General features: G+C 59.5%; 4 protein-coding genes across 5 annotated transcripts in view; 3 read left to right on the top strand and 1 right to left on the bottom strand.

The window, feature by feature from the left end:
* Positions 1 to 26,328, bottom strand: part of PDE4A (phosphodiesterase 4A) — an 86,752-nt gene that overhangs the window by 31,770 nt on the left and 28,654 nt on the right. The gene's annotated exons all lie outside the window — the stretch shown is intronic.
* On the top strand, positions 13 to 4,256 carry CDC37 (cell division cycle 37, HSP90 cochaperone). The gene is made up of 8 exons (XM_068421801.1): positions 13 to 206; positions 1,014 to 1,289; positions 1,371 to 1,476; positions 2,402 to 2,517; positions 2,801 to 2,923; positions 3,645 to 3,827; positions 3,924 to 3,995; positions 4,089 to 4,256. The coding sequence occupies exons 1-8, from the start codon at positions 105 to 107 to the stop codon at positions 4,254 to 4,256; spliced, it is 1,146 nt and encodes a 381-aa protein (XP_068277902.1). The 5' UTR covers positions 13 to 104.
* Positions 5,228 to 25,005, top strand: TYK2 (tyrosine kinase 2). The gene is given in 31 exon segments (XM_068421800.1): positions 5,228 to 5,291; positions 5,958 to 6,071; positions 7,524 to 7,612; positions 7,729 to 7,936; positions 8,812 to 8,935; positions 10,096 to 10,240; positions 10,516 to 10,679; positions 11,396 to 11,780; positions 11,983 to 12,177; positions 13,255 to 13,412; positions 13,495 to 13,618; positions 13,701 to 13,893; positions 14,689 to 14,774; positions 14,776 to 14,796; positions 15,104 to 15,246; positions 15,248 to 15,266; positions 15,349 to 15,375; positions 15,377 to 15,437; positions 15,529 to 15,656; positions 16,059 to 16,130; positions 16,132 to 16,195; positions 17,201 to 17,352; positions 17,448 to 17,598; positions 18,661 to 18,758; positions 20,025 to 20,217; positions 20,465 to 20,583; positions 21,939 to 22,111; positions 23,292 to 23,409; positions 23,502 to 23,612; positions 24,798 to 24,852; positions 24,855 to 25,005. Coding segments are annotated over 28 exon segments (3,543 nt in total). The 5' UTR covers positions 5,228 to 5,291; positions 5,958 to 6,071; positions 7,524 to 7,612; positions 7,729 to 7,749; the 3' UTR covers positions 24,932 to 25,005.
* The window catches only part of EIF3G (eukaryotic translation initiation factor 3 subunit G), a 2,953-nt gene continuing 2,254 nt past the window's right edge, over positions 25,630 to 26,328 (top strand). Inside the window, exon 1 of the mRNA XM_068421700.1 lies at positions 25,630 to 25,660. Coding sequence (XP_068277801.1) covers positions 25,630 to 25,660 — 31 coding nt within the window. The remainder of the gene's footprint in view (positions 25,661 to 26,328) is intronic.

Below are 26,328 nucleotides of genomic sequence, written 5' to 3'. Positions count from 1 at the left end.
CCGGAAGTGCGCTCGTCGCGGGGCGGAAGCGGGCGGGGCGGGCGCTGGAGGCTTCGAGAAGCGACCGGAGGCGGCGGCGGGCCCGGGGCGGCGGCGGCCGCGCCATGGTGGACTACAGCGTGTGGGACCACATCGAGGTCTCGGACGATGAGGACGAGACTCACCCCAACATCGACACGGCCAGTCTCTTCCGATGGCGGCATCAGGTGCGGGCCCCCCCCCCCCGCCATCGGGGCCCGGCTCTCCCGGGAGGCCCGTTCCCATGGCGACCGGCCCCGGGATGCCCATGGAAAGCGGGGGGAAGCCTCTTGTTGCCATGACAACCAGCTCCGAGGACCCCTGTGGCGGGGGGGGTCTCGCCTGTTCCTATGGCGACCGGCTGCAGGGACCCCCATGGGGGGGCTGCCCTTTGTTCCCATAGTGACCGGCCCCGGGACCCCCATGGCGGGGGGGATCCCCTATTCCCATGGCGACCGGCCCCGGGGCCCCCAAGGGGGGAGTCCCCCATCCCCACAATGACCAGTGACACCCCCCTCCCTCCCCTGCCCCCCCCCCCCCGGTCCCTGCTCCGTCCCCCCCCCCCCACTATGCTTGAGGGCTCCCCGTTCCCCTGGGGAGCAGCCTGGGGGCTCCCCCGGGGGGGCACAGCCCCTTCCTGCCACCCCCAGGAGGCCCCTCGGGGTGTTGGGGGGCTCCTGGACCCTTCTGGGCCTCCCCAGACCCTCCCCATGTCCCCACGGGCCTGGCGGGGGGGGTGACACCTGCAGGGGCTTGGTCACACTGGAGCTGGGCTCCGACCCCCCCCCCAGCGTGTGTTCCAGAGGGTGGGGGGTAAAACTGCGCGAAGGGACTTGATTTTTCCCTCTAAATCGGGGTGTTTCGGGGGTGTTGGTCTCCCCCCGTAGCAGCTTCGTGTTCCCCGGGGATCACGGAGCAGGGAGAGGGTGGGGGGTTCCTGGAGGGCGACTAACGAGGGGAGTTAACGACGCTGTTTCCATCCTGTGGCCCTCCAGGCTCGCGTGGAGAGGATGGAGCAGTTCCAGAAGGAAAAAGCCGAGCTGGATAAAGGGTGCAGGGAGTGTAAACGGAAACTCGCCGAGTGCCAGAAGAAGCTGAAGGAGCTGGAGGTGGCGGAGGGCGGGAAGGGGGAGCTGGCAAAGCTCCAGGCCGAAGCTCAGCAGCTGCGGCACGAGGAGAAGAGCTGGGAGAAGAAATTGGAGGAGCTGAAGAAGAAGGAGAAGAACATGCCCTGGAACGTGGACACGCTCAGCAAGGACGGCTTCAGCAAGGTGGGTCTGGGGGGGGCGGCGGGGGGCACCCAACCCCCCCCCCCCCCCCGCCCCCCGGCTGAACGGCCCCGCGCTCCCCAGAGCGTCTTCAACGTGCGAGCGGAGGAGCAGGAGGAGACGGAGGAGCAGAAGGAGAAGAAGCACAAAACGTTCGTGGAGAGATACGAGAAGCAGATCAAGCACTTCGGTGAGGGGGGGGCGGGACCCTTCCCGGGGTTCTTTTTTCCCCCTTCCCTGGGGTCCGTCCGTCCTTCCTTCCTTCCTTCTTTTTTCCCCTTCCTTCCTTCCTTTTTTTCCTCCCTTTCTCTTTCCCCTCCCTCTTTCCTTCTTTTCCTCCCTCTTTCCTTCTTTTCCTCCCTCTTCCTTCTTTTCCTCCCTCTTTCCTTCTTTTCCTCCCTCTTTCCTTCTTTTCCTCCCTCTTTCCTTCTTTTCCTCCCTCTTTCCTTCTTTTCCTCCCTCTTTCCTTCTTTTCCTCCCTCTTTCCTTCTTTTCCTCCCTCTTTCCTTCTTTTCCTCCCTCTTTCCTTCTTTTCCTCCCTCTTTCCTTCTTTTCCTCCCTCTTTCCTTCTTTTCCTCCCTCTTTCCTTCTTTTCCTCCCTCTTTCCTTCTTTTCCTCCCTCTTTCCTTCTTTTCCTCCCTCTTTCCTTCTTTTCCTCTTTCCTTCCTTCTTTTCCTCCCTCTTTCCTTCTTTTCCTCTTTCCTTCCTTCCTTCTTTCCTTCCTTCTCTTCCCCCCTTCCTTCCTTCTCTTCCCCCCTTCCTTCCTTCTCTTCCCCCCTTCCTTCCTTCTCTTCCCCCCTTCCTTCCTTCTCTTCCCCCCTTCCTTCCTTCTCTTCCCCCCTTCCTTCCTTCTCTTCCCCCCTTCCTTCCTTCTCTTCCCCCCTTCCTTCCTTCTCTTCCCCCCTTCCTTCCTTCTCTTCCCCCCTTCCTTCCTTCTCTTCCCCCCTTCCTTCCTTCTCTTCCCCCCTTCCTTCCTTCTTTCCCCCCTTCCTTCCTTCTCTCCCCCCTTCCTTCCTTCTCTCCCCCCTTCCTTCCTTCCTTCCTTCTCTCCCCCCTTCCTTCCTTCCTTCCTTCCTTCTCTCCCCCCCCTCCCCTCACGGGGCCGCCCCCCCCAGGGATGCTGCGGCGCTGGGACGACAGCCAGAAGTACCTCTCCGACACCCCCCACCTCGTCTGCGAGGAGACGGCGAATTACCTGGTCATCTGGTGCATCGACCTCGAGGTGGAAGAGGTGAGAGAAGGGGGTCAACCCCCCCCCCCGGACCCCCCCTCCCGCTTCCTCCTGCGGCGTTTTCCTGCCAGAAACGGGGGAATTATGGAATCAGGAACCAGAAAATCGGGGAATCACAGAATTTAGGGGGAAAAAGCCCCTTCAGAGCAGCGACTCCCCCATCCCCCACCCCACACAGTCCCCCCGCCACCATCCTCATCCCCCCTCCCAAAAAGGGGGTCAGGGATGTGCCCCCCCCCCTGCTGTGGGGTCCTCACCCCCCTTCTTGCCCCCCCCTCCCCAGAAGCACGCCCTGATGGAGCAGGTCGCCCACCAGACCATCGTCATGCAGTTCATCCTGGAGCTGGCCAAGAGCCTCAAGGTCGATCCCCGAGCTTGTTTCCGGCAGTTTTTCGCCAAAATTAAGGTAAAAAACGGGGATTTGGAGGGAAATGGGGGATATGGGGGAGGAATGGGGGATTTGGAGGGGATTTGGGAGGGGAAATGGGGGATTTTGGGGGGATTTAGAGGGGGAGATGGGGGGTTTGGGGGGGAAATGGGAGATTGGGGGTTTTTTTGGGGGGGGGAAATGGGGGATTAAGGGAATTTGGAGGGGGATTTTGGGGGGATTTTGGGGGATTTTGGGGGATTTTGGGGGATTTTGGGGGGATTTGGGGGGGGAAATGGGGAATTTGGGGGGATTTGGGGGGGAAATGGGGAATTTGGGGGGATTTGGGGGGGAAATGGGGGATTTTGGGGGGATTTGAGGGGGATTTGGGGGGGAAATGGATTTTGGGGGGATTTGGAGGGGGATTTGGGGGATTGGGGGGGGAAGTGGGGGATTTGGAGGGGGAAATGGGGGATTTGAAGGGGATTTGGAGGGGGAATGGGGGATTTGAGGGGGATTTGAGGGGAAATGGGGGATTTTGGGGAGGAATGGGGGATTTTGGGGGGGAATGGGGGATTTGGGGGGGAAATGGGGGATTGGGGGGGGAATGGGGGATTTGGGGGGGAAATGGGGGGAAATGAGGGGGAATGGGGGATTTGGGGGGGTTTTGGAGGGGGAATGGGGGATTTGGAGGGGGGATTGGGGGGGGGAAATGGTTTATTTGGGAATGCCAGCCCCCCCCACCGCCCCCTCCCCGCAGACGGCCGACCAGCAGTACATGGAGGGCTTCACGGAGGAGCTGGAGGCCTTCAAGGAGCGGGTGCGGGGCCGGGCGCGGGCGCGCGTGGAGAAGGCGATGAAGGAGTACGAGGAGGAGGAGCGGCAGAAGCGGCTGGGCCCCGGCGGGCTGGACCCCGTGGAGGTGTACGAGGCGCTGCCGCCCGTGAGTGCCGCCCCGCGCCGCTTTTGGGGTCAAACCCCCTGAGTTTGGGTGCGTTTGGGGGTCCCTCATGCATCCCCACCCTCCTCTTCCTCGCAGGAGCTGCAGAAATGCTTCGACGTCAAGGACGTGCAGCTGCTGCAGGAGACGATCAGCAAAATGGATCCGACGGTGGGTAAACGAGGGGGGGGGGATGCCCCAAATGTTGTGGGGCAGAGGGAGGACCCCCCCCCACTTTGTGTGCCCCCCCCCCCCCCCCCCCAGGAGGCCAAATACCACATGCAGCGCTGCATCGACTCGGGGCTCTGGGTGCCCAACGCCAGGAGCGGGGAGGGAGCGGAGAAGGGAGGAGGAGGAGGAGGAGGAGGAGGAGAGGGGCTGTACGAGGAGATCCGGAAGGAGAACGGCGCCGAGGAGAAGGGGAAACCGTGATGGGGCGGGGGGGTGGGGGGGAGTGGGGGTGTGGGGGGTAATAAAGAGGTGTAAACGCTACACAAAAAATGTGAATGGTGGAAAAATGGTGTGAATGGTGGAAAAGAAGGGATAAAGGGTAAAAAAAGGGGGGAAAGGGTAAAAAAGGGGAGTAAGGGGTAAAAAAGGGGGGGAGAAGGGTAAAAAAAGGGGGGTAAGGGGTAAAAAAGGGGGGGAAAAGGGTAAAAAAAGTGGGAAAAGGGGAGAAAAGGGTAAAGAAGGGGGAGGAAAGGGTAAAAAAAGGTGGGTAAGGGGTAAAAAAAAGGGGGTAAAGGGTAAAAAAAGGGTAAAGGGTAAAAAAAGGGGGATAAAGGGTAAAAAGGGGGAGAAGAATAAAAAAGGGGGGGGAAAGGGTAAAAAAAGGGAAAAAAGGGGTAAAGGGTAAAAAGGGGGTGTAAGGGGTAAAGAAATGGGGTAAAAAGGGGGGGTAAAGGGTGAAAAAGGGGGGTTAATGTTAAAAAAAAAAGGGTAAATGATAAAAAAAAGGGGGTAAGGGGTAAAAAAGGGGGGTAAGCGGTAAAGAAATGGGGTAAAAAGGGGAAAAGGCTAAAAAAATGGGGGCAAATGGTAAAAAAATGGGGGTAATTGGTAAAAAAAGGTGGGAAAAGGGTAAAAAAGGAGGGTAAAGGGTAAAAAAAGGGGAGGAAAGGGTAAAAAGGGGGGTTAATGTTAAAAAAAATAGGGGTAAATGGGTAAAAAAAGGGGTAAATGGGTAAAAAATGGGAAAAGGGTAAAAAAGGGGCTGTGCTGCCCCCTCTGGCCCCGCCCCCTGGTGAGGCCCCGCCCACTCGGGCTCCGCAGCCAATAGCCGCAGCCCCGAGCCCCCCGAGGGGGCGTGGCCGCACTCAGCGCCCCGCCCATGAGGCGCAGGCGTGTGGGCGTGGCCGCGCGGCGCCGCGGGCCAATGGGAGCGCGCGTCTCTCGGGCCCAATGGGAGGCGGCGGCTCTGCGGGGCGGAGGGAGCCGGAGCGGCCGGGCCGGAGGGGAGCGGGGCAGGTACGGGCCGGGGGGCGGCGGGGGGGTCGGGGCCTGTGGGGCGAGGGCTGGGGGGGGTCAGGGTGTGTGGGGCTGGGGAGGGGCAGGATATGGGGCTGGGGGTGTCGGGGTGTGGGGCTGGGGGGGGTCAGGGGTGGGGGTCAGGGTGTGTGGGGCTGGGGGGGGGCAGGATAGGGGGCTGGGGGTGTCGGGGTGTGTGGGGCTGGAGGTTTCAGGGGTGGGGGTCAGGGTGTGTGGGGCTGAGGGCTGTCAAAGGTGGGGGTTAGGATGTGTGGGGCTGGGGGTGTCAGGGGTGGGGGTCAGGGTGTGTGGGGCTGGGGGTGTCAGGGGTGGGGGTCAGGGTGTGTGGGGTTGGGGGGGATTAGGATGTGTGGGGCTGGGAGGCTTTGGGGTGGGAGTCGGCGTGTGGGGCTGGGGGGGTCAGGATGTGTAGGGCAGGGGGCTCTGGGGTGGGGGGGTCAGGGGTAGGGGTCAGTGTGTGGGGCTGGGGGGGTCAGGGGTGGGGGGACTGGAAGGTGTGGGGTGTGAGGAGTCAGGATCTGGGGGGCTGGGGGGGTCAGGGTGTATGGGGGATGTGGAGGGTCGTGAGCTGTGGGGCTGGGGTCTCCCCAGCGAACACGCGTGTGCGCCGCCCTGGTGACTCTCTTCCCTCTGCCCCCCCCCCAGGCCGGTGCGAGGACCCCCCCGACGCCCGGCTCGAAGACCCCGCCACCGAAACCGGAGTAAAATCGGGGTGAAACCGGAGTGAAACCGGGGTGAAATCGGAGTGAAATCAGGCAGGTTTGTGCCCCGCGGTCGCCCCGACGGGGGGGGTCGGATCCTGCCACGCCAGGACCCCCCCGGCTCCTCCAAACGGGGTTTTTATTCCCCAAACTTGTCTCTTGAGGGAAAATCCAAATTATTTTGGCTCCTGGTTTCCCCCCCCAAGCCCAAACGAGCTCAAACGCTGAAAAAAAAACCCCCCAAAAAAGCTTTTTTAAGGTTAATTCTGACGTTTTCGGGGCGCCGAGCCCCCGCCGAGCACTTTTTTGGTTAGAAAGGAGGAAGTGCCGGGAGCTGCCGCCCCCTTCGCCTCCCCCCGCCCCCGAGGAGGGAATTGGGGGAAATCTGCCAAGATTTGGCGTCGGTGACGCCGTCACGTGCTTCGGCTTGAGCTGGAGCGGGGGGAGACCCCCCCCCCGCACAAAAATTCGTGGAAAAAGGGGTTTTTCTTCTAGTAGCTCATTTTTTTTGTGCCCCAGCCAAACCGGTGCCTTTTTGGGGTGAAACCTCCTTGTTTCAGCTCTCTGGGGGTGTGTGTGTGTGGGGGAGGATGTGGGGGAGTGGACCCCCCCAAAGCGCCGGGGGTCCCTTCACCGTGTCACCGGGGCATGGGGGGGACACTGGTTTTGGGGTGGGCACGGGGGTGATGCTGGTTTTGGGGGTGATGCTGGTTTTGGGGGTGGGCACTGGGTGATGCTGGTTTGGGGGTGGGCACGGGGGGGACACTGGTTTTGGGGGTGGTGCTGGTTTTGGGGGTGGGCACGGGAGGGACACTGGTTTTGGGGGGGGCAGTGGGTGATGCTGGTTTTGGGGATGATGTTGGTTGTTTGGGGGTGATGCTGGTTTCGGGGTGGGTGTGGGGTGATGCTGGTTTTGGGGGTGGGCACTGGGTGATGCTGGTTTTGGGGGTGATGCTGGTTTTGGGGGTGGGCACGGGGGGGACACTGGTTTTGGGGTGGGCACGGGGGGGACACTGGTTTTGGGGGTGATGCTGGTTTTGGGGGTGGGCACGGGGGGGACGCTGGTTTTGGGGGGGGGCACGGGGGGGACACTGGTTTTGGGGGTGGGCACAGGGTGATGCTGGTTTTGGGGGTGGGCACTGGGTGATGCTGGTTTTGGGGGTGATGCTGGTTTTGGGGGTGGGCACGGGGGGGACACTGGTTTTGGGGTGGGCACTGGGTGATGCTGGTTTTGGGGGTGGGCACTGGGTGATGCTGGTTTTGGGGGTGATGCTGGTTTTGGGGTGGGCACGGGGGGGACACTGGTTTTGGGGGTGGGCACTGTGTGATGCTGGTTTTGGGGGTGATGCTGGTTTTGGGGTGGGCACGGGGGGGACACTGGTTTTGGGGGTGGGCACTGTGTGATGCTGGTTTTGGGGTGGGTGTGGGGGATGTCACCCCGTCCCGGGTGGCAACCACCCCATCCCAGGTGGCAACAACCCCATCCCGGGTGGCAACAACCCCGTCTCAGGTGGCAACAACCCCATCCCAGGTGGCAACCACCCCGTCCCGCGCCGCCCCGGGAGCTCGGCACCGAGTTATGCCCCATCTGCCGGCGAGGTGCGTAGCCGCGGTGGCATTCACCCAGTTCCCCAACTGGGATAAACTGGTGGCGGGGAGCTCGGTGCTTCACTAGCGCTTGGGTTTGGGTTTATTTCTGGTGTTTTTTGGCACAGCCGGGGCGTTTGGGCGTCGCCATGTCTCTGTGCCACTGCGCGGTGAAGCACAGCGAGTCAGACGCCGACGGCTGCTGCTTCTCGGCGGGCGGCGGCGTGAAGGTCTGTGTGCACTGGGGCGGCGAGGGGGAGCGGGAGCGGTGCCGGGGCTACGGGCCGGGCACGCTGAGCGCCGAGGAGATCTGCATGGACGTGGCACGGAGGATCGGTGAGCACCGGGGGGGATCGGTGAGCGCCGGGGGGGATCGGTGAGCGCCGGGGGGGCCGCGTGGCTTCTGAGAGCGGTGGGGTAAAAACTGGCCCAGAGGGTGGTGGGGAACGGGGCCAAGTCCAGCGTGGTGCTCCCCAGGGCTCAGCGCTGGGGCTGGTGCTGGTCAATATTGATGATCCGGACGTAGGGATGGAGGGCAACCACGGTGAAGGTGCAGGTGGCCCCAAGGATGGGAGTGTGGATCTGCTGGAGGGCAGGAAGGGTCTGCAGAGGGGTCTGGGCAGGTTGGAGCGATGGGCCGAGACCAACGGCGTGAGGTTCGACAAGGACAAGGGCCGGGTCTGACACTTGGGCCACCACAAGCCCATGGACTTCAAGATGTTGAGGGGTTGGAGCGAGTGCAGAGGAGGGCGACCAAGGTGGGGAAGGGTCTGGAGGGTCTGAGCTGCGAGGAGCGGCTGAGGGAGCTGGGGGGGTTTAGCCTGGAGAAGAGGAGGCTCCGAGGGGACCTTAGTGCAGTCTACAACTGCCTGAAGGGAGGGTGTAGGGTCAAGGTTGGCCAGGGGAGGGTCAGGTTGGCCATGAGGAAGCATTTCTTCTCAGCAAGGGTCATCAGACACTGGAAGGAGCTGCCCAGGGAGGTGGGGGAGTCACCATCTCTGGGGGGGTTTAAGACAAGCCTGGCCATGGCACTTAGTGCCCTGGGCTAGTTGCCATGGTGGTGTCAGGGCCGTGGTTGGACTCGGTGAGCCCCGAGGGCTCTGCCAACCTCGTTGATTCTGTGATTCTGTGGGTTTTGTTTGGTTTTTTTAATATTAACTGACTTTGTTCGGGCTCCCCTTGACCTGAGGGCACTCGTGTTCCCTTCGCAGGCATCACCCCGCTCTGCTACAGCCTCTTCGCCCTCTACGACACCCAGAGCCGCCTCTGGCTGCCCCCCAACCACCTCTTCACCATCGACAAGGACACCAACCTCAACCTGCTGTTCCGCATGAGGTGAGGCCGGGTCCCTGCTCCATCCCTCCTGGTCCCCTCCCCAGGGGAGGAAGAAGAAGGAGCCCCATTTTTGGGGCCAGAAAATCCTTTTTCTGTCAGTTCTGGTTTCGCCGTGGCACAAGTCACCGGGGGCGCGGCGTTGGGAACTGAAACTCCCTCTGCCCGCAGAGCTTCGTGCTGGGGGGTTATTTTTTAAATGTGGTGGTTTTGAGGGGGGGGGACACGCTCCTCGCCCCGGCTCCTCGCCCTTTCTCGCAGCCCCCGCGCTCCAGCAGCAGGAAAGCTCGTCAAGGAGCGAGCCAGGCTTAATTAGGGTCGCTTTAATGAAGCCCTGACGATGGGGATGTGTTTGTTGTGCTGCTTGTAAAATGTAGGGGGGAAAAAAAGCTGAAAGGAACCAGTTTTGGTGGCAGGAAGAAGTCGCTTCCCCTTTGCCTTGAGCTCGGGTCGTGTTTTTTGAGGACGTGGCTGATGCTCAAAGTTTGGGTCTTAAAAAAACCCCAAATCCAACTTTCTGAGCCCAAAGCGTGAGGCCTGGGGCAGGACAGGCCTCGCTCTGCCGGTCCTTTCCCCGTCCTCTGGTGACAAACCCTCTGCCAGACCCTCCTTGGGTCCCCCTGCAGCCCCCGGGACGGGGCAGGCGGCCACGCCGGGGGGAAGGAGCAGGTTTATGGGTGAAACGAACCTCGAGCGGGTCCAGGGGCAGCCGCTGGCCCCGGGTTGGGCTTTAGAGGTGGCACCAGGGCGGCTTTGTCGGCCTTGAGAGAGGGCAGGGACATGGCAGAGCCATCCTGTCCCCTGAGCGAGCACCCTTGTCCTCCTTGTCCTCCTTGTCCTCCTTGTCCTCCTTGTCCTCCTTGTCCTCCTTGTCCTCCTTGTCCTCCTTCTCCTTCCTTCTCCTTCCTTCTCCTTCCTTCTCCTTCCTTCTCCTTCCTTCTCCTTCCTTCTCCTTCCTTCTCCTTCCTTCTCCTTCCTTCTCGTTCCTTCTCCTTCCTTCTCCTCCTTCTCCTCCTTCTCCTCCTTCTCCTCCTTCTCCTCCTTCTCCTCCTTCTCCTCCTTCTCCTCCTTCTCCTCCTCCTCCTCCTCCTCCTCCTCCTCCTCCTCCTTCTCCTCCTCCTCCTCCTCCTCCTCCTTCTCCTCCTTCTCCTCCTCCCCTCCAGGTACTACTTTCGGAACTGGCACGGGATGAACGACAAGGAGCCGGCGGTTTATCGCAACGTGCCCCGACAGAGCGACTCCCCCGACGAGAAGCTGCAGGGAGGAGCCTTGCTCGATAAATCCTCCTTCGAGTATCTCTTTGAGCAGGTAACGACCCGCCCTGACCTGGACTTGGGGAAGCCTGGGGTGGTTTTCCCGACCTGTTCTCGGGAGCTGGTTTTCCACCTGCAAGGGCTTTTGTTTAGAGGACAAACCCAGCTGGAGTTTTTTTGCTTCTTGTTCTGCTTGAAGCCTCCGTGGGAGGAGCCGAGCTGGGGGGATCCTGTTACACCTTTAAAATCAAAATAGACAATAAAACCACTCCAGAAGTCAGCGCTTGGGGTTTTTTTCCCCTCCTTTATTTAACTTTCTCTTTTTAACAGGGGAAATATGAATTCATCAACGACGTCGCCTCGTTGAAGGATCTCCACACCGAGCAGGAGATCCAGAGGTTCAAGAACGAAAGCTTGGGCATGGCCGTGCTCCACCTCTCTCACATCGCCATCAGAAAAGGCATCTCCCTGGAGGAGGTGGCCAGAAAATACAGGTGACCGGGGACGTTCTGCTCTGAGGTTGTCCAAGGGTTTCTTCTGGTCTTTCCTCTCCATCCTCCTCACCGGGAGCGAGTGTGGGGCTGGTTTAGGTGGTGGAGAGATCAGTCATGGCTGCTCCAGGGAAGGGAGCGTCCCTCTGTGCTTGGCACTGGTGAGGGGACACCTCGAATCCTGTGTCCAGTTGTGGGCCCCGCGCTTCAAGAGAGATGTTGAGGTGTTGGAGCGAGTGCAGAGGAGGGCGACCAAGGTGGGGAAGGGTCTGGAGGGTCTGAGCTGCGAGGAGCGGCTGAGGGAGCTGGGGGGGTTTAGCCTGGAGAAGAGGAGGCTCCGAGGGGACCTTAGTGCAGTCTCCAACTGCCTGAAGGGAGGGTGGAGCGGACAGTCGGCCTCTTCTCCCAGGCAACCAGCGCCAGGACAAGAGGACACAGCCTCAAGCTTGGCCAGGGGAGGGTCAGGTTGGCCATGAGGAAGCATTTCTTCTCAGCAAGGGTCATCAGACACTGGAAGGGGCTGCCCAGCGAGGTGGGGGAGTCACCATCTCTGGGGGGGGTTAAGACAAGACTGGACATGGCACTTAGTGCCCTGGGCTAGTTGCCATGGTGGTGTCAGGGCCATGGTTGGCCTCGATGAGCCCTGAGGGCTCTGCCAACCTCAGGGATTCTGTGTTTTGCTGTCGGCGCCCGTTGAGGTTGTTCCTCCCCTCCCGCAGCTTCAAGGACTGCATCCCACGCTCCTTCCACCGCCAGATCCAACAGAACAACTACCTGACCAAGTTCCGCATGAAGAACGTCTTCAAGAAGTTCCTGCAGCACTTCCAGCGGCACGCGGTCAGCACGGGCAGGCTGACGGCGCAGGACGTCATGTACAAGTACCTGGCCACCCTGGAGCACCTCGCTCCTCGCTTCGGCACCGAGCTCTTCCCCGCGCTCTCCTTGGACACCTCCTCCGAGGGCGACAGGGCGCAACTCTACGTCAACGGGGGACGCTCGCAGCCGGAGCACGGGCACGCGGCGCTCGCCACGGACCGACCCGTCACCCACGAGGTCCTCGTCAGCGGCACCAGCGGGATCCAGTGGCGACCTGTGCCCGTGGAGGTGGGTCGGGGCTCACGCTGCCCATGGGAGGAGCCATTCCCACCTAAATCCCACCCCACGCCGGCTCCTTTCCCTCAGCTCGTGCTCCTGGGCTTTTCCTCACCCCAAGTTCCTTCCCAGTTTGACCAGTAGCCACCACCAGTGCCATTTCCCAGCGGTATGAAGGGCTGGGACTGATGTTCTTGCGTCTCCTCCTCCACAGACCATCGAGAACTTTTCCCACCGTGGATATTTTGGGAGGAAAAACAGAAGCAAAGAGGCGGAGCCCAAGGGGCCGCCTCGGGCGGCGGAGCGGGGCGAGCCGAAGTGGGCCCATTTCTGCGACTTCCGGGAGATCACGCACATCGTCGTCAAGGACCGCAGGGTCAGCGTCCACCGGCAGGACAACAAGTGCCTGGTGAGTGGGGGTTGTCCTCTCCCAGCCGCCCCCTGACCCTCCTGGGGCACGGAGATGAGCTTCAGAAGCAGCGGTGGGAAGAACAAGGAGCTTTTGTGGGGTTCATGCTGGTGAGCGAGAGTTGTCCGCTCTCCTTGGGCTGGCAGAGGGGTAACGTGGGTGGGGAAGGGTGGTGAGAAAGAGCCCTGGAGGTGCTGATGGACACAGGGTGAACGTGAGCCAGCAGCGTGCCCAGGTGGCCAAGAAGGCCAATGGCATCCTGGCCTCTGTGAGGACTAGTGTGGCCGGTGGGACTAGGGAAGGGATCGTCCCTCTGGTGAGGGGACACCTCGAATCCTGTGTCCAGTTGTGGGCCCCGCACGTCAAGAGAGATGTTGAGGTGTTGGAGCGAGTGCAGAGGAGGGCGACCAAGGTGGGGAGGGTCTGGAGGGTCTGAGCTGTGAGGAGCGGCTGAGGGAGCTGGGGGGGTTTAGCCTGGAGAAGAGGAGGCTCAGAGGGGACCTTAGTGCAGTCTACAACTGCCTGAAGGGAGGGTGGAGCGGACAGTCGGCCTCTTCTCCCGGGCAACCAGCGCCAGGACAAGAGGACACAGCCTCAAGCTTGGCCAGGGGAGGGTCAGGTTGGCCATGAGGAAGCATTTCTTCTCAGCAAGGGTCATCAGACACTGGAAGGGGCTGCCCAGGGAGGTGGTGGAGTCACCATCTCTGGGGGGTCTAAAAGCCATGGAGATGTGGTGCTGAGGGACATGGTTAGTGGTGGCCTTGGCAGTGTTGGGTTAACGTTTGGACTTGATGGTCTTAAATGTCCTTCCCAACCCAAAGCTCCTTTCCAAGCATTTCTTCTCAGCAAGGGTCATCAGACACTGGAAGGGGCTGCCCAGGGAGGTGGTGGAGTCACCATCTCTGGGGGGGTTTAAGACAAGACTGGCCATGGCACTTAGTGCCCTGGTCTAGTTGCCATGGTGGTGTCAGGGCCATGGTTGGACTCGATGAGCCCGGAGGGCTCTGCCAACCTCAGTGATTCTGGGATTTTTGGGGTTGCTCAGTGGCTCCTCACCCCGTTCCCCTCCCTCCCCAGGAGGTGGTGCTCCCGTCCTCCCAGAGCGCGCTCTCCTTGGTCTCGCTGGTGGACGGCTATTTCCGACTCACGGCCGACTCCAGCCACTACTTGTGTCACGAGGTGGCTCCGCCGCGACTCGTCATGAGCATCTTGAACGGCATCCACGGGCCCATGCAGTGAGTGGCTTCTTCCCGGCGTCGAGGAGGACGTGTCCTCTCCTCAGGGCTCCTCCAAACCCTTTTCCCCTCATTCCTCCAGGGAGGAGTTTGTGTTTGCCAAGCTGCGGCGGGAGGAGGAGGAGGAAGGGCTCTACATCATCCGCTGGAGCGTCCTTGACTTCAACAGGATGATTCTCTCCGTGGTGAAAAGGGGCCACGGGCAGGTGAGACGCGACACCCAGCGCGGCGTCCCCCGGCCACGGCGCTCGGCGTCGTTAGGACCTTCCTCTCCCTTCTCCCTCCCAGGCTCTGGGGGCGCAGGGAGCTCTCAAGTACAGGCAGTTCCGGATCCAGAAGAAAGGAGATTCTTTCGTGCTGGAAGGGTGGGAGCGAGAGTTTCCCACTTTGCGGGAGCTCTTGGATGCCCTCAAGGGTTGCACGCTCAGATCCGGCGACGAGAGCTTCACGGTGAAGAGGTGCTGTCCGCCCAAGCCAGGAGGTATGAGGAGGGGTGGTCTTCCCTCGGACGTGTTTGTGGCTGCCCCCTCCCTGCAGGGTTTCAAGGCCAGGTTGGATGGGGCCTTGGAGCAACCTGGTCTGGTGGAAGGTGTCCTTGATCGTCGCAGGGGGTTGGAACTAGATGGGCTTTAAGGTCTCTTCCAACCCAAACCATTCCATAATTCTGTGATTCAAGGGGCAAACGAGCTGCTCTTGGCTCAGAAGGACCTCCTGGTGGTCTTTGAAGGTCCCTTCCAACCCAAACCATTTGATGATTCTACGATTCAAAAGGCAAACGAGCTGCTCTTGGCTCAGAAGGACTTCTGGTGGTCTTGAAAGGTCCCTTCCACCCAACCCTTCTGTGATTCTAGATTCAAAGGGCAAACGAGCTGCTCTTCGTTCAGAAGACCTCCTGATGGTCTTGAAGGTCCCTTCCAACCCAACCCCTTCTGTGATTCTATGATTCAAAGGGCAAACGAGCTGCTCTTGGTTCAGAAGGACCTCCTGGTGGTCTTGAAGGTCCCTCCAACCCAAACCCTTCTGTAATTCTACGATTCAAAAGGCAAACGAGCTGCTCTTGTTCAGAAGGACCTCCTGATGGTCTTGAAGGTCCCTTCCAACCCAAACCCTTCTGTGATTCTATGATTCAAAGGGCAAACGAGCTGCTCTTGGTTCAGAAGGACCTCCTGGTGGTCTTGAAGGTCCCTTCCAATCCAAACCCTTCAATGATTCCATGACCAAGGGAGCCCAGGAGCTTCTGGGCCTTTAGCCCACGTCTCTCCCCCTCCCCTTGCAGAGATCTCGGACCTGCTGATCACGCGGAAGGTGAAGGACAGCACCAAGCAGATCCTGAACCTGACCCAGCTCAGCTTCCACCAGATCCCGCAAGAACGAGATCACCCAGGTTGTGTTGCTGGGGGTTTCGGGCGGGCTGGGGGTGGACATGGCTGCTCCCCTGATCGGGGGGGACACGCTACCCCCGCTGCGGCGAGGAGAGGGGCGTGGGGCAGCTCTTGGGTTTGCTTTGATGCTTTATTCCTCCCCTCGTGAGGGAAGAGCCGTGCAGAGGCAGCACAGCCGGGGCAGGTGGCAGCTTCTTCACCCCCATCCGGAGGTGACACAGAAAAGGGGAGGGAGAATCAACTCCCCCCTCCCCACGCACGCTGCCCGCGGGGTCCTGACACCCCCCTCCCTCCTCCCTCTGCCCCCAGCGAGCCCACCTGGGGCAGGGCACCCGCACGAACATCTACGACGGGGTGCTCAACGTCTGCGGGACCGACGAGGGCCGAGTATTTCTCCACGAGCAGAACAACAACAGCCGGGAGATGCACGTGGTCCTCAAAGTCCTGGACCCAGCACAGGGACATCGCCCTGGTGAGCCCCCAGCCCCGAGACCCTCCCTGGGTGCTCTGAGACCCGTTGCTCTCGTGACACCCTCTCTGCTCTCTCCTCACAGGCCTTCTTCGAGACGGCCAGTCTCATGAGGCCAAGTGTCCCACGTGCACTTGGCCTTCGTGCACGGCGTGTGCGTGCGAGGCTCCGAGAGTGAGTCCGGGGCTTCCTCGGCCCGTGGCCGGTCTCCCCGCGTGCCAGCCCCGTCGCCGGCTGAGGGGAAACTCTCTCCCACCTTCCCCAGATATTATGGTGGAGGAATTCGGTGAACACGGACCTCTGGACGTGCTGCTGCGCAAGGAGAAAGGCCGGGTCACCGTGGGCTGGAAAATCACCGTGGCCAAGCAGTTGGCCAGTGCCTTGAGCTACCTGGTAACGGGGCTGCGGGGGGGGGGATCCCCCTCTGGGCACCTTCTGCTCCTGCAGCACAAGGATCTGCCACGTTTTCTCCTCTGCCCAAGCAAACAGATTTTGAGCAGAACATACCCTGCCTGCACCCATTTTGGGGGCTGACGAGGCCTTCCCCGCTCGCATGGGCTCGTGGCCAGCAGCTTGGCAAAGCTGGCTAGCAGCTTGGGAGGGCGTTTACCCGGCGCTGCGTAATCCTCGGCGTCCCTTTTATTCCACCCCCGCTCCGGGGTTTAGCTTTGGGATAATGATGCAAGGGAGGAGGCGCAGCTAATTAGAGCCGGGAGCCCTGCGTTTCTATTCTGTGGGCCTGACCTTGCCCTGAGGCGCCCGTGGGGGTTTCTCCAAGGTTTCACGTCTTCACAGGAGGATAAAAACCTTGTGCACGGCAACGTGTGCGCGAAAAACATCCTGCTGGCCAGGAAGGGGCTGGAGGATGGGGTCCGTGCCTTTCGTGAAGCTCAGCGACCCCGGCGTCAGCTTCACCGTGCTCTCTCGAGAAGGTATCGGCCCATCACCTGCTTTTCAGATCTTATTTTTCGCCGTATCACAGAATCACTGAGGTTGGCAGACCCCTCGGGGCTCACACGAGTCCAACCATGGCCCTGACACCACCATGGCAACTAGACCAGGGCACTAAGTGCCGTGTCCAGGCTTGTCTTCAACCCCCCCAGAGATGGTGACTCCCCACCTCCCTGGGCAGCCCCTTCCAGTGTCTGATGACCCTTGCTGAGAAGAAATGCTTCCTGATGGCCAACCTGACCCTCCTCTGGCCAACCTTGACCCTACACCCTCCCCTTCAGGCAGTTGTAGACTGCACTAAGGTCCCTTCTGAGCCTCCTCTTCTCAGGCTAAACCCCCCAGCTCCCTCAGCCGCTCCTCGCAGCTCAGGACCCTCCAGACCCTTCCCCACTTGGTCGCCCTCCTCTGCACTCGCTCCAACACCTCAACATCTCTCTTGAAGTCCATGGGCTTGTGGTGGCCCAAGTGTCAGACCCGGCCCTTGTCCTTGTCGAACCTCACGCCGTTGGTCTCGGCCCATCGCTCCAACCTGCCCAGACCCCTCTGCAGACCCTTCCTGCCCTCCAGCAGATCCACACCTCCCACCCTTGGGGTCAGCTGCACATTCTCGTGAGGTTGCCCTCCATCCCTACGTCTGGATCATCTATAGATATTGACCAGCCCCAGAACCGAGCCCTGGGGAACACCCCAAGCTGGACTTGGCCCCGTTCCCCACCACTCTCTGGGCCAGTTTTTAACCCATCGAAGAGTCCCCCCAGCCAAGCCCTGGGCAGGTTGTCTGGGAGGACGCTGTGGGAGACAGCGTTGAAGGCCTTACTCAAGTCTAGATCCATCCACACGTGGCATTTGGGACGCGCAGATTCGGTGTCGGTGGCTGGTTTTGACCCCAAAGCTGCTGTCGGCGGCGGTCCCGGTGGCTGGGATCCCGTGGGGGTTGTGGGGTCTCCCCCTCACCATCGCCTCTCCTTGCCTTCCCTCTCCCGAAGAGCGTGTGGACCGAATCCCCTGGATCGCTCCGGAGTGTGTCCGGGATGTGGGGAACCTCAGCACGGCGGCGGATAAGTGGAGCTTCGGCACCACGCTGCTGGAAATCTGCTTCGACGCCGACGTCCCGCTCAAGGAGCGCACCCCCTCGGAGGTGACCCTCCTCCTCCTCCTCTCCCTCCCCGTCTCCTTCGTTCCGGCGTGGATCCAGCCCCGCTTTGAGACCTGGTTTTGTTTCTTTTCTCGTAGAAAGAACGTTTTTATGAGAAAAGGCATCGCCTGCCCGAGCCGTCCTGCAAGGAGTTGGCCACCCTCATCTGCCAGTGCCTGAACTACGCCCCCGGGGAGCGGCCGTCCTTCCGCACCGTCCTGCGGGACCTCACCCAGCTCCAGCCGCACAGTGAGCTCCCCCCTGCCTCGGGGAGGGGGTTGTGGTGCTGCTGTTCCCCCCTCCATGCCCTGAATCGGTCGGGGAGGGGGGTTATGGTGCCGTTGTTCCCCCCCTCCATGCCCCGAATCGGTCGGGGTCTCGGCAGAGATGGGGTGGGGGTAGCTGCAGAGATGCTCTTGTTTATGATGGGGGGGGGAAAGAGTTAAAAAAAAAAAGGTTAGAAAAGAGCAAAAAGGTTAAAAAGCAAAAAGGAAAGAGGTTAAAGAAGGAAAAAAGGTTAAAAAAGGAAAAAGGGTTAAAAAATGAAAGGAAAAAAGGTTAAAAAAGGAAAAAGGGTTAAAAAATGAAAGGAAAAAAGGTTAAAAAAGGAAAAAGGGTTAAAAAATGAAAGGAAAAAAGGTTAAAAAAGGAAAAAGGGTTAAAAAATGAAAGGAAAAAAGGTTGAAAAACAAAGGGAAAAGAAAGGTTAAAAAAACAAAAGGAAAAAAGTTCAAAAAGGGGAAAGAAAAGGGAAAAAGGGGAAAAAAAGGGAAAAAGGGGGAGGGAAGGTAAAAAGGGAAAAGAAAAGGCAAAAGGGCAAAAAAGGTGAAGGGGAAAGAAAAGGCAAAAGAGGGTAAAAAGGGGAAAAGAAATGGGAAAAAAAAGAGGCAAAAAGGGGAAGGAAAGGCAAAAAAAAAGGCCAAAAAAGGCAAAAAGGGAAAGAAAAGGTAAAGGCCAAAAAAGGGGGGAAAGAAGGTAAAAAAAGGGAAAAGAAATGGCAAAAAAAGGGCCAAAAGAGGCAAAAAGGGGCAGGAAAAGGTAAAAAAGGGAGAAAAAAGGGAAAAGGCAAGAAAGGGAAAAAAGGTAAAGAGAAGGGAAAACAAAAGGGAAAAAAGGGGAAAGAAAGGTTAAAAAAGGGAAAAAAGTGGAAAAAAAAGGCAAAAAAGAAAGGCCAAAGAAGGCAAAAAGGGGAAAGAAAAGAAAAAAAGGACAAAAAAGGCCAAAAATGGGGAAAAAGAAAGTAAAAAAGGGAAAAAGAAGGAAAAAACGTGAAAAGAAAAGGCTCTCCCCTGCACCCCCCTTCTCTCCCAGACCTTCTCGACGTCACCTCGGTGAACCCCGACTTCCCGGTGTCGGATCCCACCGTCTTTCAGAAGCGTTACCTGAAAAAGATCCGGGAGCTGGGGGAGGTGAGTGCCCTTCTTGGGACAAAACCTCGAAATTCTGCGTCCAGCTCCGGGCTCCTGCAGGGGGGGGACACGGAGTTTGGGGCCTGTGGAAGGAGTTTGGGGCCTTTGGAAGGAGTTTTGTGGCCACTGGAAGGAGTTTGTGGCCACTGGAAGGAGTTTGTGGCCTTCGGAAGAAGTTTGGGGCCTTCGGAAGAAGTTTTGGGGCCTTCGGAAGAAGTTTTGGGGCCTTTGGAAGGAGTTTTGGGCCTTTGGAAGGAGTTTGGGGCCTCTGGAAGGAATTTGTGGCCATTGGAAGGAGTTTGGGGCCTGTGGAAGGAGTTTGGGGCCTTTGGAAGAATTTTATGAACTTTGGAAGGAGTTTGGGGCCATTGGAAGGAGTTTGGGGCCATTGGAAGGAGTTTGGGGCCATTGGAAGGAGTTTGGGGCCACTGGAAGAAGTTTTGGGGCCTTTGGAAGAAGTTTTGTGGCCACTGGAAGGAGTTTGTGGCCACTGGAAGAAGTTTTGGGGCCTTTGGAAGAAGTTTTGGGGCCACTGGAAGGAGTTTGTGGCCACTGGAAGGAATTTGTGGCCACTGGAAGAAGTTTTGGGGCCTTTGGAAGGAGTTTTGGGGCCTTTGGAAGGAGTTTTGGGGCCTTTGGAAGGAGTTTTGGGGCCTTTGGAAGAAGTTTTGGGGCCACTGGAAGAAGTTTTGGGGCCACTGGAAGGAGTTTGGGGCCACTGGAAGGAGTTTGGGGCCACTGGAAGGAGTTTGGGGCCTTCGGAAGGAGTTTGGGGCCATTGGAAGGAGTTTGGGGCCATTGGAAGGAGTTTGGGGCCTTCGGAAGGAGTTTGGGGCCATTGGAAGAAGTTTGGGACCTTCAGAAGGAGTTTGGGGCCTTCAGAAGGAGTTTGGGGCCTTTGGAAGAATTTTATGAACTTTGGAAGGAGTTTGGGGCCACTGGAAGAAGTTTTGGGGCCTTTGGAAGGACTTTGGGGCCTTTGGAAGAATTTTATGAACTTTGGAAGGAGTTTTGGGGCCTTTGGAAGAAGTTTTGGGGCCTTTGGAAGGAATTTGGGGTCTTTGGAATGAGTTTATGAACTTCGGAAGAAGGTTGTGGCCTCTGGAAGAAGGTTGGGGCCTTTGGAAGAAGGTTGGGGCCTTTGGAAGAAGCAGGGGGAGCCGATAACGATCCCGAGGGTGGCTCAAGGCCTTTTTTTGGGGTGGGGGGAGTCGGGGAAAGCTTCTCCTGGGCAGGATTTGAGCTTCTGTGCGGGTTCCTCGGCAGGGTCACTTCGGGAAGGTGAGTCTGTATTGCTACGACCCCACGAACGACGGCACCGGGGAGATGGTGGCGGTGAAATCGCTCAAGTCCGGCTGCAGCCAGCAGCTCCTCGCCAGCTGGAAGAGGGAGATCGACATCCTCAAGACGCTCTATCACGAAAACATCGTGAAGTACAAGGGGTGCTGCAGCGAGCAGGGTAAGGTGGGGACACGCGGTGGCTTCGGGGGCCAGCGCCGTCGCTCCCCACGCGGGTTTTCCCCCTCGTTGAACGCCAAAAGCAGAGCCCGAGCACACGGTGCTGCCGCAGAGACGCTAAAATGGGGCTAAAAACCCAATTCCCCACGTTTTTTGGTGGCTGGGGGCGGAGGGGTTTCCTGGCGGAGGGGTTTGGGGTGTCTCTGGGTTGTTCCCCTCTCTCACACGCCGCCTTCCTCCTCCTCCAGGAGAGAAGATTGTGCAGCTCATCATGGAGTACGTGCCGCTGGGCAGCCTGCGTGACTACTTGCCCAAGCACAACGTCGGCCTGGCCCACATCCTGCTCTTCGCCCAGCAGATCTGCGAGGTGAAGCCTCAGCCTTCCCCGGCTTCTCCTTGGGGGACTCTGACACCCCCCCCAAAATGGCTCTTAACACCCCCCAAATGGCTTTAACCCCCCCAAAATGGCTCTGAGCCCCCCCCAATGGGCTCTAGCAGCCCCCCAAATGGCTCCAACCTCCCTAAAATGGCTCTGACGCCCCCTAAAATGGCTTTAACCTCCCCCCAAATGGCTCCAACTCCTGTAAAATGGCTTTAACCCCTCCTAAAATGGCTTTAACCCCCCCTAAAATGGCTTTAACCTCCCCCAAATGGCTCTGACACCCCCCAAATGGCTCTAACACCCCCCCAAATGGCTCTGACGCCCCTAAAATGGCTCTAACCCCTCCAAAATGGTTCTAACCCCTTCAAAAATGGCTCTGACCCCCCCAAAATGGCTCCAACACCCCCTAAAATGGCTTTAACCTCCCCCCAAATGGCTTCAACTCCCATAAAATGGCTTTAACCCCCCCTAAAATGGCTTTAACCTCCCCCCAAATGGCTCTGACACCCCCCAAATGGCTCCAACTCCTGTAAAATGCCTTTAACCCCCCCTAAAATGGCTCTGACACCCCCCAAATGGCTCTGACCCCCCCACAAATGGCTCTGACCCCCCCACAAATGGCTCTGACCCCCCCTAAGATGGCTCTAACACCCCCAAAATGGCTCTAACCCCCCTAAGTTGGCTCTAACACCCCCAAAATGGCTCTAACCCCCCCTAAGATGGCTCTGACACCCCCAAAATGTCTGTAACCCCCCTAAAATGGCTCTGACCCCCCCTAAGATGGCTCTGACCCCCCCAAATGGCTCCAACACCTCCCCAAATGGCTCTGACACCCCCTAAAATGGCTCTGACCCCCCCACAAATGGCTCTAACACCCCAAAATGGCTCTAACCCCCCCTAAGATGGCTCTGACACCCCCAAAATGTCTGTAACCCCCCCGAAAATGGCTTTAACCTCCCCCCGAATGGCTCCAACTCCTGTAAAATGGCTTTAACCCCCCCTAAAATGGCTCTGACACCCCCCAAATGGCTCTGACACCCCCCAAATGGCTCCAACACCCCCCCAAATGGCTCTGACCCCCCCTAAAATGGCTCTGACCCCCCCCTAAGATGGCTCTAACACCCCCAAAATGGCTCTAACCCCCCCTAAGATGGCTCTGACCCCCCCCAAATGGCTCTAACCCCCCCTAAGTTGGCTCTAACACCCCCAAAATGGCTCTAACCCCCCCTAAGATGGCTCTGACCCCCCCCAAATGGCTCTAACCCCCCCTAAAATGGCTCCAGCCCCCCTAAAATGGCTCCAGCCCCCCCCCAACTGCCCCTGACCCCCCCTTTCCCCAGGGCATGGCCTACCTGCACTCCCTGCACTACATCCACCGGGACCTGGCCGCCCGCAACGTGCTGCTGGAGAACGAGAACGTGGTGAAGATCGGGGACTTCGGCTTGGCCAAGGCCATCCCCGAGGGCCACGAGTACTACCGCGTGTGCGAGGACGGCGACAGCCCCGTCTTCTGGTCAGCGCCCTCCCCCTCTCCTCTTCCCTCCCCATTTCCCCCTCCCCTTCCTTCCCCTTTTTCCCCTTCCCCACTTTTCTTCTCCACTTTTCCCATTTTCCCCTCCCCTTTCCCATTTTCCTCCTTCCCCTTTCCCACTTTTCCTCCTCCCTCCCCATTTTTCCTCCTCCCCTTCTCACTTTTTCTCCTTCCCCTTCCCCATTTTCTTTCCCTTCCCAACTCTTCCCCTCCCCTTCCCCACTTCTTCCCCTTTCTTCCTCTTTTTCCCCCTTCCCCACTTTTCTACTCCCCTTTTCCCACTTTTCCCCTTCCCTTTCCCCATTTTTCCTCCTCCCCTTCCCCACTCTTCCCCTCCCCATTTTTCCCCCTCCCCTTCCTCACTTCTTTCCCTTCCTTCCTCTTTTCCCCCCTTCTCCACTTTTCTTCTCCCCTTTTCCACTTCTCCCTTTCCCCATTTTCATCCTTCCCCTTTCCCTCTTCCTCTCTTCCCTTCCCCTTCCCCACTCTTCCCCTTCCCTCCCCGTTTTCCCCTTCCCCACTTTTCTCCTTCCCCTCCTCACTTTTTCCCCTTCCCCTTCCTCCCCACTTTTTCTCCTTTTCCTCTTTTCCTCTTCCCTTCCCCTTCCCCACTTCTTCCCCTTCCCTCCCATTTTTCCCTCTCCCCTTCCCCACTTTTCCTCTTCCCTTCCCACTTTTTCTCATTCCCCTTCCCACTTTTTCTCATTCCCCTTCCCTCCCCACTCTTCCCCTTCCCCATTTTCCTCCCCTTCCCCACTCTTCCCATTCCCTCCCCAATTTTCCCCTTCCCCATTTTTCTCCTTCCCCTTCCCCATTTTTCTCCTTTCCCTCTTTTCCTCTTCCCTTCCCTTCCCCACTTCTTCTCTTCCCTCCCTTTCTCTACTCTTCCCCGTTCCCTCTCCATTTCCCCCCTCCCCTTCCCCACTCTTCCCCTTCTCACTTCTTCTCTTTCCCCTTCCCTCCCCACTCTTCCCCTTCCCCACTCTTCCCCTTCCCACTTCTTCTCTTTCCCCTTCCCTCCCCACCTTTCCCCTTCCCCATTTTCCTCCCCTTTTCCCACTTTTCCCCTTCCCTCCCCTTTTTCCCCCTCCTCTTCCCCACTTTTCCCCTCCTCTTCCCCACTTTTCCCCTTCCCCTCCCCACTTTTCCCCTTCCCCCCCAGGTACGCCGTGGAGTGCCTCAAGGAGTGTAAGTTCTACTACGCCTCCGACGTCTGGTCCTTCGGGGTGACGCTCTACGAGCTGCTGACCCGCTGCGACCCCGCCCAGAGCCCCCCCGCCGTGAGTCCCGCGCCCCCCACCCCGTTTCCCCCGCGACGGGGGTTGTCCCTGACTCGTTTTCCTGGTTTGGGGTTATTTTTTTCCCCCCATAGAAGTTCATCGAGATGATCGGGGCGACGCAGGGGCAGATGACGGTGCTGCGGCTGATCGAGCTGCTGGAGAGGGGCAGGAGGCTGCCGGGCCCCAAGGACTGTCCCTGCGAGGTGAGGGGAAGGGGAAGTGGGGGAGGAAGGGGGGGAAATGGGGAGGGGAGGGGGGGAAATGGGGAGGGGAGGGGGGAAAGGGGGAAGGGAGGGGAGAAATGGGGAAGGGAAGGGGAAAAGTGGGGAAGGGGGGGGGAATGGGGAACGGGAAGGAGAAAAATGGGGAGGAAGGGGAAAAATGGGGAAGGGAGGGGGAAAAATGGGGAGGGAAGGGAAAATGGGGAAGGGAGGGGGGAAAAGTGGGGAAGGGTAGGGGGAAAAAAGGGGAGGAAAGGGGAAGATTGGGGAAAGGGAAGGAGAAAAATGGGGAGGGAAGGGAAAAATGGGGAAAAAGGGGAGGGAAGGGGAAGATTGGGGACGGGGAAATGGGGAGGGAAAGGAAAAATGGGGAAAGGGAAGGAGAAAAATGGGGAAGGGGAAAAGTGGGAAGGTAAAAATGGGGAAGGGGAAAAGTGGGAAGGTAAAAATGGGGAAGGGAAGGGGGAAAAGTGGAGGAGGGAAGGGGAAGAGTGGGGAAGGGGAGGAAAATGGGGAAAGGGAAGGGGAAAAATTGGAAGGGAAGGGTGAAAAAGGGGAGGAAGGGGAAAATGGGAGGGAAGGAAAAAGTGAGGAGGGGAAGAAGGAAAGTGGAGAAGGGGAAAAATAGGGAGGGAAGGGGAAGAGTGGGGAAGGAGGAAAATGGGAAGGCGAAGGGTGGGGAGAAGGGGAAGAAGAAAAAGTGGGAAGGGGAGAGGAAAATGGGGAGGAAGAGGAAAGTGGGGAAGGGGAAGGAGGAAAATGGGGAAAGAGAAGGGGAAAATGGGAAAAGGGGAGAAGAAAAGTGGGAAGGGGGAAAAAGGGGAAGGAAGGGGAAGAAGTGGGGAAGGGGAGGGGGAAAATGGGGAGGGGAAGGGGGAAGAGTAGAGAAAGGGAAGGAAGAGAAAGTGGGGAAGTGGAAGGAGAGGAAAAGGGGGGAAGGAAGAAGATGGAGAGGAAAGGGAAAAATAGGAAAAAATGAGGAAGGGAAGAGGAAAGTGGGGAAGGGAAGGGGAAAATGAGGAGGGAAAGGGGAAGGGGAAAAGTGGGAAAGGAAAATGGGGAGGGAAGGGGAAAAATGTGGGAAGGAAGGGGAAAAAAGGGCGAGGGAGGGAGTCGGAGCTCTCCCCAGCTCCCGTCCCCCCCGTGCCCCCCCCGTGCCCCCCCCAGATCTACCGGCTGCTCCAGCACTGCTGGGAAGCGGACGCCTCCTTCCGCCCCCCCTTCCCAACCTCGTCCCCCTCCTCAAGAGCTTCCACGAGAAGTACCGCGCGCAGGCGCCCTCCGTCTTCAGCCTCTGCTGAGCCCCGGGGGGGCACAGGACACGAGACCCCCCCCCTGCACCCCCCAAAAACCCCCGGGGTGGGGGGGGGACACGCAGGGGACGCCGCGCTCCGGCTTTTTCCCGGCGACGTTTCGGCACGGGGTAAGGAAAAGGGGGGGGAGGGAGGATTTACCCCCCCACCCCGCTCCGTGGGGCCCCCCCGAGCCCCCCCAACCACGCCGTGACCCCCCCCACCGAACACTGTGAATGAGACTGTGGGTACAGCGAGGAGGGGGGGGCACATTTATGGCCTTATACACCCCGAGCCCCCCTGCTTTGGGGGCTGGGGGCTGCTGGATCTCCTTCCCCCCCCCGGATTTAGGGTCCCCCCCCAGATTTGGGGTGCCCCCCCAAAGGATGGGGGGGTTTCAGCGAAAGAATTTGGCACTTTATTGAGGGTTGGGGCCTCTGTTGCGTTCTCCTGCCCCCCCCCTCACGTGTTGGGGGGGGACGTTGCGTGTGTCCCCCCCACCCCAGGACTGGTTTTGGGGTGCCTGGGGGGGGGGCTGGAGGAAGAGGGGGGTGTCCCCCCCCCCCAACTGTAAGGGGGGGGGCCCTTTGCCCCCTTCCCCTTATTATTGCCTGCTGTCTGCCCCCCCCCTGGAGTGATTTGGGGGGGGGCTGTTGGGGTGGGGACCCCCCCTCGCTCCCCCATGGGGGTTATCTCCCCAATAAAGGATGTACCGGCCCCCCCCCTGTCTCTGGCCTGGTTTGGGGGGGGGGTGGGACCCCCCTGGAATGGGGTGGGGGGTCCTGGGGTGGGTGGGGTCCTGCCTTGGTGGGGGGTCGCTGTGGGGCTGGGGGAGGAGCTGAGGTATGTATGGGGGGGGGGCAGGGGGCCCTATAGGCTATGAGGGGGGGGGAGAGTCTTGGGGTCCCTATAGGGGTGGGGGGGGCTCAGGGAGCCCTGTAGGGTGAGGGGGGGTGTCTTGGGGTCTCTAAAGGGGGTGAGGGGGGGTCAGGGGCCCCTATGGGGTGGGGGGGGGTGTCTTGGGGTCCCTATAGGGTGAGGGGGGGGCTCAGTGACCCCTATAGGGTGGGGGGGGGTGTCTTGGGGTCCCTATAGGGTGGGGGGGGGGGGGGGGGCTCAGTGACCCCTATAGGGTGCGGGGGGGTGTCTTGGGGTCCCTATAGGGGGGGTGGGGGGTCAGGGAGCCCTATAGGGTGAGGGGGGGTGTCTTGGGGTCCCTAGAGGGATGGGGGGGTCGGGACCCCTATAGGGTGAGGGGGGTCAAGGGTCGGGTGGCTGGGGGGCGTGGCCTCCGAGAAGCAGCCAATAGAACGCGGTAAACGCAGGGCTCGTCCGCTCCGGTCCAATCAGGACGCAGAATGCTACTAAGGGGCGTTTCCGACCAATAAGAAGCGCCGGCGCCGCCG

Source organism: Nyctibius grandis, chromosome 35 (genome assembly GCF_013368605.1).
Source record: "Nyctibius grandis isolate bNycGra1 chromosome 35, bNycGra1.pri, whole genome shotgun sequence".
In the NCBI taxonomy this organism is placed as follows: Eukaryota; Metazoa; Chordata; class Aves; order Nyctibiiformes; family Nyctibiidae; genus Nyctibius; species Nyctibius grandis.
This window is presented reverse-complemented; position numbering and strand designations above follow the sequence as displayed.

Bases quoted from the DNA above. Each gene is read 5' to 3' on its own strand.
- CDC37 (XM_068421801.1), top strand. From the start codon at position 105: ATGGTGGACTACAGCGTGTGGGACCACATCGAGGTCTCGGACGATGAG. The intron at 2,518-2,800 runs GTGAGAGAAGGG...CCCCCTCCCCAG, and splicing joins TCGACCTCGAGGTGGAAGAG to AAGCACGCCCTGATGGAGCA. The intron at 3,828-3,923 runs GTGAGTGCCGCC...TCTTCCTCGCAG, and splicing joins TGTACGAGGCGCTGCCGCCC to GAGCTGCAGAAATGCTTCGA.